This window comes from Tenrec ecaudatus, chromosome 7 (assembly GCF_050624435.1).
Source record: "Tenrec ecaudatus isolate mTenEca1 chromosome 7, mTenEca1.hap1, whole genome shotgun sequence".
In the NCBI taxonomy this organism is placed as follows: Eukaryota; Metazoa; Chordata; class Mammalia; order Afrosoricida; family Tenrecidae; genus Tenrec; species Tenrec ecaudatus.
In genome coordinates this window covers 24,531,667-24,544,180 of record NC_134536.1, presented here as the reverse complement: position 1 = coordinate 24,544,180, position 12,514 = coordinate 24,531,667, and the positions used below count along the sequence as shown (strand labels likewise).

At 50.1% G+C, this 12,514-nt stretch overlaps 1 protein-coding gene across 2 annotated transcripts in view; it reads right to left on the bottom strand.

Annotated features, from left to right (window-relative positions):
• Nucleotides 1–577: 577 nt before the first annotated feature.
• Nucleotides 578–12,514, bottom strand: part of PLAGL1 (PLAG1 like zinc finger 1) — a 60,971-nt gene continuing 49,034 nt past the window's right edge. For both annotated transcript variants that reach the window (XM_075554436.1, XM_075554437.1), the window contains exons 5-6: nucleotides 5,269–5,712; nucleotides 578–2,762 (exon numbers count right to left, since the gene is read on the bottom strand). In XM_075554436.1, coding sequence (XP_075410551.1) covers nucleotides 1,511–2,762; nucleotides 5,269–5,420 — 1,404 coding nt within the window. In that variant the 5' untranslated portion in view covers nucleotides 5,421–5,712 and the 3' untranslated portion in view covers nucleotides 578–1,510. The remainder of the gene's footprint in view (nucleotides 2,763–5,268; nucleotides 5,713–12,514) is intronic.

Below are 12,514 nucleotides of genomic sequence, written 5' to 3'. Positions count from 1 at the left end.
AAGTTGAATGTGACTCAGAGACCCCGGTATAGCAGTGGCTCTCAACCTGTGGGTCACGACCCCTTTGGGGGTCGAACGACCCTTTCACAGGGGTTGTAATTCATAACAGTAGCAAAATGACAGTTGAGCAGCAGCAACGAAAATAATGTGGTTGGGGGGAGGTCACCACACCATGAGGAACTATTAAGGGTCGCAGCATGAGGAAGGTTGAGAACCACAGTGAATCCATGAAGAAGGAGGCAGGCAGCCTCATTTCTCTCCCATGGAGCGGGTGGTGGGCTTGAACCACCAACCTTGTGGTTAGCAGCCCCCGAGTGCCACCTGGGCTCCATAGGATCACCGTACAAGCTACACGAGGGGGCTCCCAAACATCTGTGGAAAAACAAAAAGATAATGGAAAGTTCCCACAAACTACTTGCAGACCTCTCGTAGCTTCATGGAATAGTCTCGGGGAAAAAACACGAAACAAAACCCCAAATAAAGTCATCATATACCAAACTCCAGGGCTGGACGACAGGGAGACTGCATAAAAACCAGCGGCGACACAAATGGATGCGTTAAAAATGCTTTTATTTATTTGTGGTTAAAAACGATATTAAAGAGCTTAAGCAGAGTAGTACATAAGCCATATAGAGCAAAGAAAAAAACTTATTTCATATGGAAAATTCCAGTAATATTTTCATAAATTCCTGTTAAAAATATACTTGATATTAAAGTCAGCAAAATGCTTTTCTTGGCTGACGCCTACGATTACTTTACCACTTAACCTGGTTACACAGTGATTTTTTTTTTAAGTTTTAAAATTTTTTTCTCGTTTGTGTCAGACATGACTGACAACCAGTTTATTCTTAAAAGATAAATGAAGTCAGCGATTACATATAAGTAGCATCTTGTGGAAAACGCTCAAACTCAACTTAAAATGCTTCTTTAAATGTAGAAATCTATTGTTCCACAAGGAATTGGTTACATAAAACTACAGGTTGGCTACGGCAGAAATACACTAAACTACATCCAGCCTTGAGGATAGAAGAATCCCTGAACAGAAATACACAGCCTGGTTATAACACACCAGATAGAGGCTATTTTCTTACTTTTAAAAGTACTCCTGGCGTGAAGAAAGCCAGACTTTCCCATAGTTGGTTTACTAGGCAATTACACATAAGAGTTATAAATGTAGTTAACATATTATGATAATGGATTACAGTTAAATTCAATACGACAAACACCTATTTATAAGATAGCAGCCCTCGTTTTGGATTTCCTTTATGACGATCGATATATATGCGGTTTCAATAATACAGAACACGCGCTTGATACATTTGGTACAAAGCATAAACACTCAGCACAGATTGGCACAATACATGCAATATGAGAACTTATAACTCATTTCTAGCCAGCAATAACTGAAGAAAAAAAAAAGCCCTATATATACCCAGTCGGGTTTTCTAAGCTTCAATGTTGAAAATGCTTCTTAAAACATTTTCGAGCCTCCGGATGCGCGGAAAGCTCGTTATCTAAAGGCATGGTGGAAATGAGGCAGGATGGCAGGGCCAGTGGCAGCAGAGAACACATGGGGGATGGCGGGCAGGGGGAGCTGACCCAGGCTCATCGTGCCCATGGTTAGTGGGGACTCTTGCTGCTGTTGCCCCAGGCAGCTTAATCTGTGGGGCAGGGCTTCCCCAGGCCCCAGGGTGAGAGTGCTAGTCCCAAAGGCATTTTGGGTAGCAGGAGGGGGCAGCTGCCAGAAGCCCAAAATCGGGGAGATATCCAAAGAGGCAGGTATGGTTAGGTTCACAGCGTCTGCAGACAGCTCTTTGGGCAGGCTGATCTTACCAGCACTCGCCTTGGCCAGGTCAAAACCTGGGTTGAGCTTGTGAGGTGACTGAGGCTCTTGCAGAGGCAAGTCCTCCAGCAGATTGATATTGCAAAAATCTTTCGGCTCGGTTTTGATGGACAGGTTTGCAAGCAGTGGGTATGAGGTAGAAGTGGTGGTGTTGTACTTGTGATTCTGGAGGGCCGGGGGAGGGGAGCTGGGAGGTGCTGAGGGGAGGAGAGGGGGGAGGGGCTCCGGCATGGGTTGCACAGGTTGGGGGATGGCCTCAGGAGGACTGTGGGTGTGGCTGTGTACCTCAGCTGGCAAGCTACTTGCAAGCCCGTTCTGCATGGGCACCCCTATCGGGAAGGGAGACAGCGGGGCAGCCTTCCGGTGGAACGGCGGCGGCGGCGGCGGCGAGATGGTGTGGAAGGTGGCCAGGTCTCCGTTCTGCAGCCTCTCTTTCATCAGCTCTTGGGAGTGCGTCTTCTTGGTGTGTCGGGTGAGGTGGTCTTTGCGCCCGAATCGCTGGGCACAGAACTGGCACAGGAAGTCCTTGCAACCTGTGTGGACCACCAGATGGCGCCGCACATCTTTCCGGGTGTAGAAGCACCGCTCGCAGTGGTCGCACTGGTGCTTCTTCTCCTTGGCTCCAGTGGAGGGCTTCTCCTCGGCGTGGGCTTTGAGGTGGTCGAGAAGCACCTCCGTGCTCCCTAGCTCCAAGGCGCAGACCCCGCAGGTGAGGTCGCCACTGCTGGCCGCATGGAGGGCCAGGTGCCTCTTGTAGCCCAACAGCGTGTTGTACTTCTTCCCACACTCCTCACACCCAAAGGCCATTTTGTTGGGGTCATGGGTCTGGAGGTGGTTCTTCAAGTGATCTTTTCGGTTGAAGGTCTTCTCACAGTGAGCACACCGGTGAGATTTCTGGGGCGAGTGGGTAGCCATGTGTCTGGGGACGGAAGGAGAAGGTACACAAGAGCGAACCCAGTTAGTGGAGGCGCTAGAGAGGATGGCCCCATCAAAGGCCACTGGTGTTCTCTGGAGCAGCGGGACCAGAGGTGCTTTTAATCGCTGAAAAACATCTGTACCTGAACAGAACCACCACACTTACCGAAGACGTAAAGTCTTTACAGGTCTAAAAACTGTACGAAGACCACATCTTCCCCGTGGGTACAAAGGGATTTCTAAATAAATATCTGCATGAATGTATTTTTTAACGATCATAACTTTTTTTAGGACAGATTGAATGGACACTCTTTAAGTATCTATTCAATTTTCCTCATCGACTCAAGTTGTAGGTTATTATTCCTAGTGGAGTTGCGGCTTGCTCTCTGTGAATCGTGACAAAGTTCAGGTCACCCTCTCAGGAGACTTTTAAAACTCTACCCTCCCTATCACAGGAAGTCTCCAGTTAGACCCAGAACGCCAGTGCCGGGGCCGGCAGCTCTGCACTGCGCCGCACACGATGGGCAGAACGGACGCAGCAACACTGGCCTCCCTGGCACGGAACCATCTGTGTGGACATCGTGAAGAGGAAACTCAATCACTGTGTCAACAGTCACCTAAAGCGCAGTCTTTTGCAATAAAAATTTAAAAGCTAGGGTCTGCTGATGTCAAACATGTACTGAATTGTACTGTTCGTGCAACTTTCTCCCATCCAGGGCCGTTTATGTTCCTAGAGGCAGGATCTGTGGGAGCATAGTGCTTGCCCACGAAGAGGCACGCTGAAAGGAAGCCAGGTCAAAAGCCCCAAGGCTAGTCTGCAGCAAACTTCTGCTTCCTTTCGAATAAAGCCCATCTTTTAGCGCCTTCCTTTCGCTCTTAAAACAACCCTATTTGCCATGTGCTGGGGACACAGAGATAAGGGGGCGTCTCCCCCTGCTCGGCTGGCATGTTCAGAACTGCATAACCAGCTCAAGGAGCATTCTGTAGCCACTGCGGTGGTGCCACCAAGTCCTAGACCCACTTAAAGAGAGTCATAGATTGCACAGCGGTGTTGGAGCGGTCCACACACAGCCTGTACTGTCCGACCAGTAGGCCACGCCTCCGCTGCATACATCCTTTGTCGTGTGATGTAAAAGCCCTTTGGAGGCAAGAGCTACATGTCACATACTCATTTCCCTGCCGGAGGACGTGCCTAGCAGGCATTCACATCCAAAGGCCACGTCTGGTACTAGAGGTTTTTATCCTCGGGGGTATCCTGGGTGCCTTTTAACATGTGACCGTCTGGGAAACCCGAGGGACCAGCCCTACGTGGAGCGATGAAGGCGCTGAGAGTCCAAACTGGCTCCAAAAATTCACCCTTGGGAGGAGTGCTCGCCTTTCTATCTTCCCTGCCATGGCTGAACTGCTAATGACATTTCACATTTGTTTGTCTCCTCTTGCTCCTCCAACCATACACACATCTCACCCAAACCATGTTACCTATCTCCTGAGATACATGAGAACAAGCAAACTCTTCAGGCCACCAGATAAGGGCTGGTAATGAGCTGCAACTTGGCCTACAGCTGCAGTCCCACCCCGGCTTCTTCCTGGGAGCCCTCCCCCACACGACCTCTCTCGGGAGCCAGGGCTGATGTTCAGGCTGCCCTGGACCACCTCTGCGAATAGCCAACAGGCGGCTAATTTCCAGAATGAAGATAACTCATATCCCCACTTTTCTACTTCATCATTCTGACACCAGCCACCCACGTGGCATCTTCTCTCTGACCCCAACCACCCAGAGCTGGGTCTCCCCAAATCAGGGCTTCGTCCTGCAGGGGCAACTGCTTAACAGGCGCCCTCTGGCCAGCCGGGGTCAGTCATTTCCAGTGTCTCGTAGAACTCACTCAGAAATGCTTACCAATGCTTAGAGTGCCCTATCTTGACCAGAGGGGATATGTGTGAAGAGACGCGGCGCCAGGAAAGGTCTCAACGAGGTCCTGGCACAAGGCCACCATCGTCTCGTGCATGTGTGCCACCCTCCCGCCGGAAGCCCCGCAAAGAGAAGCCCCAGGGCGCTCTCATCACGGGGATGTCAGTGAACAGGCGTCACTGGCACCGTGATTGCGTGTGCTCGGTCCGGTCAAGGAGTAGACCTGGCTTTCCTGGCCCGGTCCCTGCAGGGCAGCCCCTACTTACCTGGCTGGACATTTTAGAAAGGCAGAGAGCATCTTCCTTGCTCGGGCCGTGTCCAGAAACCAGATAGCTACTCGAGACCTAGCTCAGTCTCCTGCCCACACTTCCTCTCTGCCCCCTTTGCTTCGTGTCACACCTAAGGCCCTCCCCTGCGGAAAAGCCACCGAGAACCCCGTCCTCCACCTGCCGAGCCGGGGAGCATTCTAGCGGGGCTTGTGTGCTTCTCCCACCGTGGGGCTGTCTGCCTGGCACGCTCGAGGGCTAGCTGTCGCGGGAATGCCCAGTGAGCTGAGAAGTGACCCACAGCTGGGTCCCCAGGGCTAGCGGGAGGCTCTCACCTCATTAGTTTATATCTGGACACGAAGGCTTTACCACAGTCTGGTTGCAGGCACTTGTAAGGCCGTTCCCTGGAGTGAGAATATGTGTGAATGGTGTACTTCTCCAGGGTGAGGAATGTCTTGCCACATAGTCGGCAGGGGTAGGTGGCCATGGGCTTGGACTTTCACACCTTCCTTTTCAGATTCGCTGGCCAGCGGCTGTGCCATTTAAGGACGGCCGGAAACAGGGTGCCGGGCGCGTTAGCAGAGCCACTGCAGCTGGACCTCAGACCAGGACAGAGGCAGCATGATGGGCTGGGGCCTCGCAGTCGCCACTAGCTGTGCTTCCTGGGTGTCCACATCCCAGATGATCAGCAGTGTCAAGCTGAGGCCCAGGTGAACTCCCAGGAACAGGAAGAAAACTCGCATCACGGGAGCGGGAGATCTCCAGGAACACCAGGCCGGCTGTGGAGGAAAGGGACACCGTGCGTCAGCCATCTGAACACAGGCTGTTCAGAAGCAACAAGCCAGAACCCACAGCGGCTCTGAGCCCCCCCGCCCCCCACTTCCCTGAGGTTCTCCGGGCACTGGGCTCCTGCCCATCAGTCCGCCTGTCTGTGCGTTCCTGAGCAGGGAGGAGCCAAGCACACAGGATCTTGGTGGGGACGGGCTCGCCAGCTAGGATCTACTTCGCACCACCATTTCTGAGTAGGGTGAGGCTCAAGGTGACCACACTGAAAACAGAGCCAAGTCCTCTCGTAGGGTGTTCGGGTGCTGTCCTGCTTTGAAGACCCCACGGAGCACCGTTCCGCTGGGGCGCTCGTGGGCAGCTGCCCGTCGCCATGGGTTCGCAGGCGAGGGGCTTCTCAAGCACACCACGGGTGGTTTCTCTGCAGTCACCTTTAGCAGTTCAAAGCTCGTCACCCCGTCCAAACTGCCACCACCACCACCAACCCCTGCAGGGACCCGTGTTCGTCTGTAAGGGGAGGCTGACGGACACCCAAAGCGGCTACAGCTTAGCTAGCCTGGCGGCACTGGGCTCGTGCCCTGAGAGAGGAGACCCGAGATCCCCATGGGCACAAACAGCTGTGGCTCAGCGCATTCCCCCAGCACAACCGGAGAGAGGCCCGCCGGCTCCTGAGACCACGTCATTCTCACGCTCCCAACCCCCCCCCACCAGACCCTCCCCAAACCTGACTTTTCTTTTTCTACCATTGTTTGAGGGGCCGTTAAGTGTCTGGGGCAGCATCCAAAGTGCTCTTTTTGTGCTATTTTCAGGTGGGTGGACGCTAGGTTTTCAAGTGCCCTGACTTTTAAAGATGCAAGCGCGTTTCGGGCGTACAATAACCACATGCCGGGTAGCTCTGTCCGCAGGCCAGCCCGTGCTGAACGCTGTCGAGCCATCCGGCACACAGGCAAGCAAACTTTCGGGCGCCTGATCTCTGCAGCCAATCACTTATTGCCAGGCCCTTAGAGTTGCTTCTTACTGGTTTTGTTTTTTTTAAAAATCATTTTATTGGGGGCTCATACAACTCTTATCACAATCCATGCATCCATCCACTGTGTCAAAGACATTTGTACATTTGTTGCCATCGTCATTTTCAAAACATTTTCTTTCTACTGGAGCCCTTGGTATTGGCTCCTTGTTTTTTCCCTCCCTCCCCAATGAACCCTCGATAATTTATAAGTTATTATTCGTATTTCATGTCTTACACTGACTGATGTCTCGTTTCACCCACTTTTCTGTTAACTGTCCCCCTGGGAGGGGGTCATATGTAGATCATTGTGATCGGTTCCCCCTTTCTCCTCCCACCTTCCCTTTCCCATCCTGGTATCGGTACTCTTGTTATTGGTCCTGAGGAGCTTATCTGTCCTGGATTCCCTGTGTTCCCAGCCTACGTACGTGGTCTGGTCTAGCTGGATTTGTAAGGTAGAACTTGGGTCATAATAATGGGGGGAGGAAGCATTAAAGAATTAGAGGAAAGTTGTATGTTTCATTGTTGCTGTACTGCACCCTGACTGGCTCATCTCTTCCTTGGGGCCCTTCTGTCAGGGGACAGTTACTTCTTCTTGTTAAAGTTCATTTTGACTTGCCTTTTCAGTTACTTCCACATCAGCACCATTCCAGAAAGCTGGCCTCTCGCTAGATGAAGTTTCACTGTAATACTTCCAGCTTCTTTAAATACACCAGTGCATAACGCATATACCTAGACAGACAGACATTCCTTTTCTAACGGGCAAACATTTGTGGGGACTTCTAGTGTTTCTCATCTCCTGCCTGAGATGTTTCGGGTGTCGGTTCAGAGTTCATGGCATGGAAAGATTCCTCAATTCAAATTCCAGCGTACCCGCTTGCCAGCTACGTCCTGAGTCTCCATCTCCTCATTTGTGAGGTCCACCTGCTGATGGCGGTCAGCGGAGCACACAATGTAAACACATGCACGCACAACTTCACAAAACACACCCAGCATGCAAATATTTTAGTCATGGAGATTAAAAGTACACACTCTTGCCTGTATACTTAGCCCATGGTTCGAACCAATTTAGTTACGGAAGTAATGGACAAAGACACAGAGTCTCTCCCTATGTATATTCTGCCATCAATCATACTAGAAGGAAAACCAGAAATGCGAACCGAACACAAGCACACACATGCTCAAGAGGGCACAGGAGTGACAAGAAAAGAGCCAGCAATCAACATATGTTAACCGTGACTGGGTGCTTTACCAACACACCAGGAAGTATTAGGGAAAATAAGGTTTATTTAAAAATCAACTGCCGACTGTCTGGCACTGAATCACATTTCTATAGATCTCTCTTCCCAGCTACCAATCCCCTAAATCCCAAACTCTAACAGTCCTGGGGCATCATCACACATCTCTCTCGGGTCTCTGATGACGTGCGGAATAAACGTTTTAGGGATGGCCAGGTGTGTTTCACAGCAAGGCCCACCTCCTTCAACACCAACTCTGCTCCCCAACTAGTTTTCTCAAAAAGACCAAATGAAGAGCAAAGTACAGTTCTCACAAACATTCTTGTACTTATTTATTTTGTGGGTGTCAGCGCCCAACATGTCATCCTGTGGCGTTCTGGGTCTTTGGTTAAGGTCACCTAACTCGGTATTGAGCGCAGAGCTGAATCCCAAATGTTGGACCTACATGATAGCGAGAGGTCTGTCATTTGTCCTGTTTGTTTATTTGAACGTTGAACTCAAGAATCACCCATGGCTGCAGCACGCCCTGCCCGGCAACTTTCTGCCGAGGAGCCTGAGTTACGTGTACTAAGCTGCCAACCACAAAGACAGGAGTTGGAACCCAGCAACCACTCTGCAGGGGAGACCTGAGCTTTGGGCTCCAGGAAAGGTTGCTAGCCTTGGAACCCCAAGGGTATCGTTCTGCTCCGTACGACAAGGCGGCCATGAATCGGAATGGACTTTCTAGCACTGAGGTTGGGAGGCGGGGGGGTGGGGGGTGCTTTGGAGTGCACGAGCACAGGCCTCTGAAATATTTTAATTGTTTTCATTCAATACTCCCAAATTTCCAGAGAAATCACACTGGCATTTGCGGCAGACTGTAAAGTCTTTGTGGCAAAAGACCACCGTTGAACTATTTCAAAAAGATGAGAGACCTGCATCTCACATCGATAATAATGTGGTGGCCTGGTTGCTTGCTGGCGACGCCAGTCTTTGGCTGAAACCTGATGCGCTTTTGGAAGAAAAGCCCACAATGTGAAAACGGACGTATGATTACTTCCTATCACCTGGCAGCCCACCAAGATCCTAACGGAAAACCGACGGGGGTAGTCTTGACACTAGTCTGGTCTGCAACTTGACACACAGTTCGCATCTGTGTCTTAAACACGGTAATAGTTCAACACCTGTTGTGTTGGAAAGATAGTACGTCTTTCCCCCAAACATCTCAGGACATAATTTTCAATCCCCCTGATTCTAAAAATACTGAGTGAGTGATATAGATCTGCCAGTATGCCAAGGAAGGCTTGCGCCATCTGCTTCGTTCTGTTCCTGATGATTATTTTGGGAATGGGCGAGGATCAGATTGAAATATGAACATGCACACACACACACGCACGCACGCACACACTCGACAACAGGCCGGGAAGGGCTGTCCTCCCGTGGGGTTGGTGGGATAGGATTGTGAAAGGAAAGGTCGGAGCACAAGTCTCACTCCAGGATTTCCCCGACGCCGTGTAATATAATCATCCGATGCAGGACACATACTCTACGACATTCCTGAAATAAACCATGACTTCTGACTTCTATTTCCATTGTCCCCAGTGACACAATGCAAAAGCCAGTTTCTGAGAGGAAATTGAATTTCCATTTTTAGTCTTCCAATATGAGTAACTCTAGCCCTTTGTTCAGATTCATTCATCACTTTCCACGGTCAACTTGTGGAGAAGACGCTTCGACTCTGAACACCTTTCTCCCGTACTCTGAGCCCTGGGGTTGTGTTTCTATACGTGTGCTAAGACTTTTAAAAGGGCCTTCTAGCAAGGTTCTGTTTTTTCTTGTACTCACAAAATAAGGACTAGCCTACCGTAGAAGAACAGACTGGGTAGACATTCTTATCTGGCTCTAAGAAACAGTGTTTTTCTCAGTAACAAGTCTTTAAACGACTTGGGTAGCAAGACTCATCCAATTAGAGAACTATATAGCTCTAGTGGCAAGTGAAAAAGGACGCCCAGAAGCTTAGTTTGTTGTCTGTTTTCTTCCTACACACATACAGAGTAAACTGCGTGGAGCACAATGCAAGACGACTTCGCTCTCATCACATGCCCGATCAAAGAAAAAGATACCCAGGGGATTGGGCTAACAGTTGAAGATTGTAGATGTGAGTCTCTAAAATCTGTGCAAAAATGTGTGTGTGTGTGTGTGTGTGTGTGTGTGTGTGGTGCGCTGGTGGGGCGATCTCCTATAGAGAGAGGGACCATAGGGTTTTTCTGGTTTCGTTTTGTGGGCTCAAAATTTAAACAGGCTAAGGGCATTGACTGATGGGAAATGAGACCAAAAAAATCTTTCTAGTGCTATCAATTCAGTTTGATGTTTTACAAAGTCAGGGATATGTCTTAATCTGTGAACCATAAATGAGGGGTCTTCAAACTGTTCATGGCGAGATGGAACTAGAAAATAATGTCATTTTCCCAAGAGCTTTCTGAAGTCCTCTCATCCCACCCCCACCCCGATTACTGTATCTTACCAGATTAAAGTGAAAACAAAGAGGGGTCTATAAACATATCCTTCGAAAATTCAAGGCAGAAGTAGCGAATGCATTTCAGATATTGGTGAAAATGATCCTTGAAAGTTCCTGTTAGATAATACAGACCAGCCTGTAACTAGCGAGCTGCCTGTCCTCATAATCTAAGGGGTCGTTTCTCAGGTTAAAAAATAAATAAAAAGAAAAACCAAGCCAATCTTCTATTAAAACGTGTATATCCTCAATAAACTGTCACACCCTTATCAGTGAAACCCGCGAATTCCTGAGCTGCTCTGCCGCACGAGGACGAGGCTTGTCTGAGATGAAGGCCACAGCCTTGTCCCTTGCTAGTCTCTGAAGGTTCCTCTCCTGCCGGGCCCACAGACGGCCAATGCCACAAATCAATTCGTTTGCTATTTCCTCCATGTGCCATGGCCGCTCATGTTTTTATGGTCCGTTTCCTGGAATGTCCTTCGACATCCCACCCACCCTCCGCTCGCCTGGCAAACCCTTACTCCTAGCTGACGCTTCAGACAAAGGGATGGCTCCTCTCTGTGGTGAGGCGGCGAATCTAGTGCAGCACTGAAAAGGGATCATCTGCGTGCAGGTGGGAGACACCAGTGTTTTTGGCTTTGGTGGCTGTGGTGGAGATAAAGGGAGATGACGAAAAGCCATGGCTATATTGGGAAATAGAAAAATGTGGCAGGGCCCACGGCCACAGAGGTTCTTCTGTGTTCCCTCCCAAACGGTCTATTCACAGCCCACCCACCGTGGCCACCTCAGTGAGTCAGCAACAATCCCCCCCGCTGCTGCAGCCTCTGCTCCCCGAGGAGCCCTGCCAGTGGGGAGGGCCTCCCCGCAGCCTCTGCTCCGAAGCTAGGTGTGCGGCCTTACAGCAACCTCTTGAGACGCTTGATTGTATGAACTCGGGCCCCCTGCTCCTGTATTCTTAGAAGCAGGACCGAAAATAAACAAGAAAAACCAAAGTGAATTCCTGACCCGCTATTCGGGGAGACTGTGAAACAGAAAGCTGTCCTTGTGGACTGTCCCACAGTCTGAGAGCATCGCAGGGAAAGCCTAGACTTAGGTGTTTGAGAAAAACTTGGGTGCTGTCTAGCCTTGTGTTGACACTGGGGGCGGGAGATGAGTGAGAGGTGCCCAATTGGAAAGCAGGTAGTCCCAGTTTCTCTGACACTCGACAAAATTAGTTATCGAGAGTTTTCAAAACCACAGGCTAAGACAACAAATATTGGACGCAGAGCACACACCACAGCCCTATGAAAGCTGAATTCGACGTCAGTATGAGAGAAGCTACGAAGCAACCTAGTTCCCCAGCAAAGCCCCCAGACTTCCTGAAAGCTGCACGCGGCTGTCAGTGGGCTCTACTGGAAAGGGAGGGGGCGAAAGTGTCTGAAACCAAGGCGAGCGGCTCAAAGTCTGTTTCAGAAGCATTCCTGAGCCCTTCTGGCTTTCTGCATGGGGGGAGCCGCCCCTGCCCCCTGCCGAATACAAGCCTGGACCCTTGCTTTCTATAGAGGCCTGGGTGGGGACATTACATGCAAACAGGGCACAATAAGTTCAACGTTGGCTTGAGAACCCAGGTAATTAGGTGTGTCCCCTCTGGGGCAAGAGACTGGAGGTATCTTCCGTGGGGAAGTGACCTGCCCTAGAGAAAAGGACAAGTGGGAGTCCCCAAGGATTCACCTACACTATCCTACACACACACACACACACACACACACACACACACACGCACGCACACACGCACACGAAATTTACATTTGCATTTCTATGGGAAGTCAGCAGATACAGTCTAAAATTTAAAACCAGTAGGTACTTAAACCTGGCATTTAGAAATACAAAGGTAAAACACACAAACGGTTGTCCATATGAAGAGAGACAGAGCACCCCTATAGGACGAGCAGAATCGCTCCATGGGGTGTTCTAGCCTATCACCTTTCTGAGAAGGTGTACAACTGTGGGTTGGTGGAGGTGGGATGGAGGGAGTGGCTACTTCTTTTGGAATAAGCCTTATAAAAAATGATTGGACATTA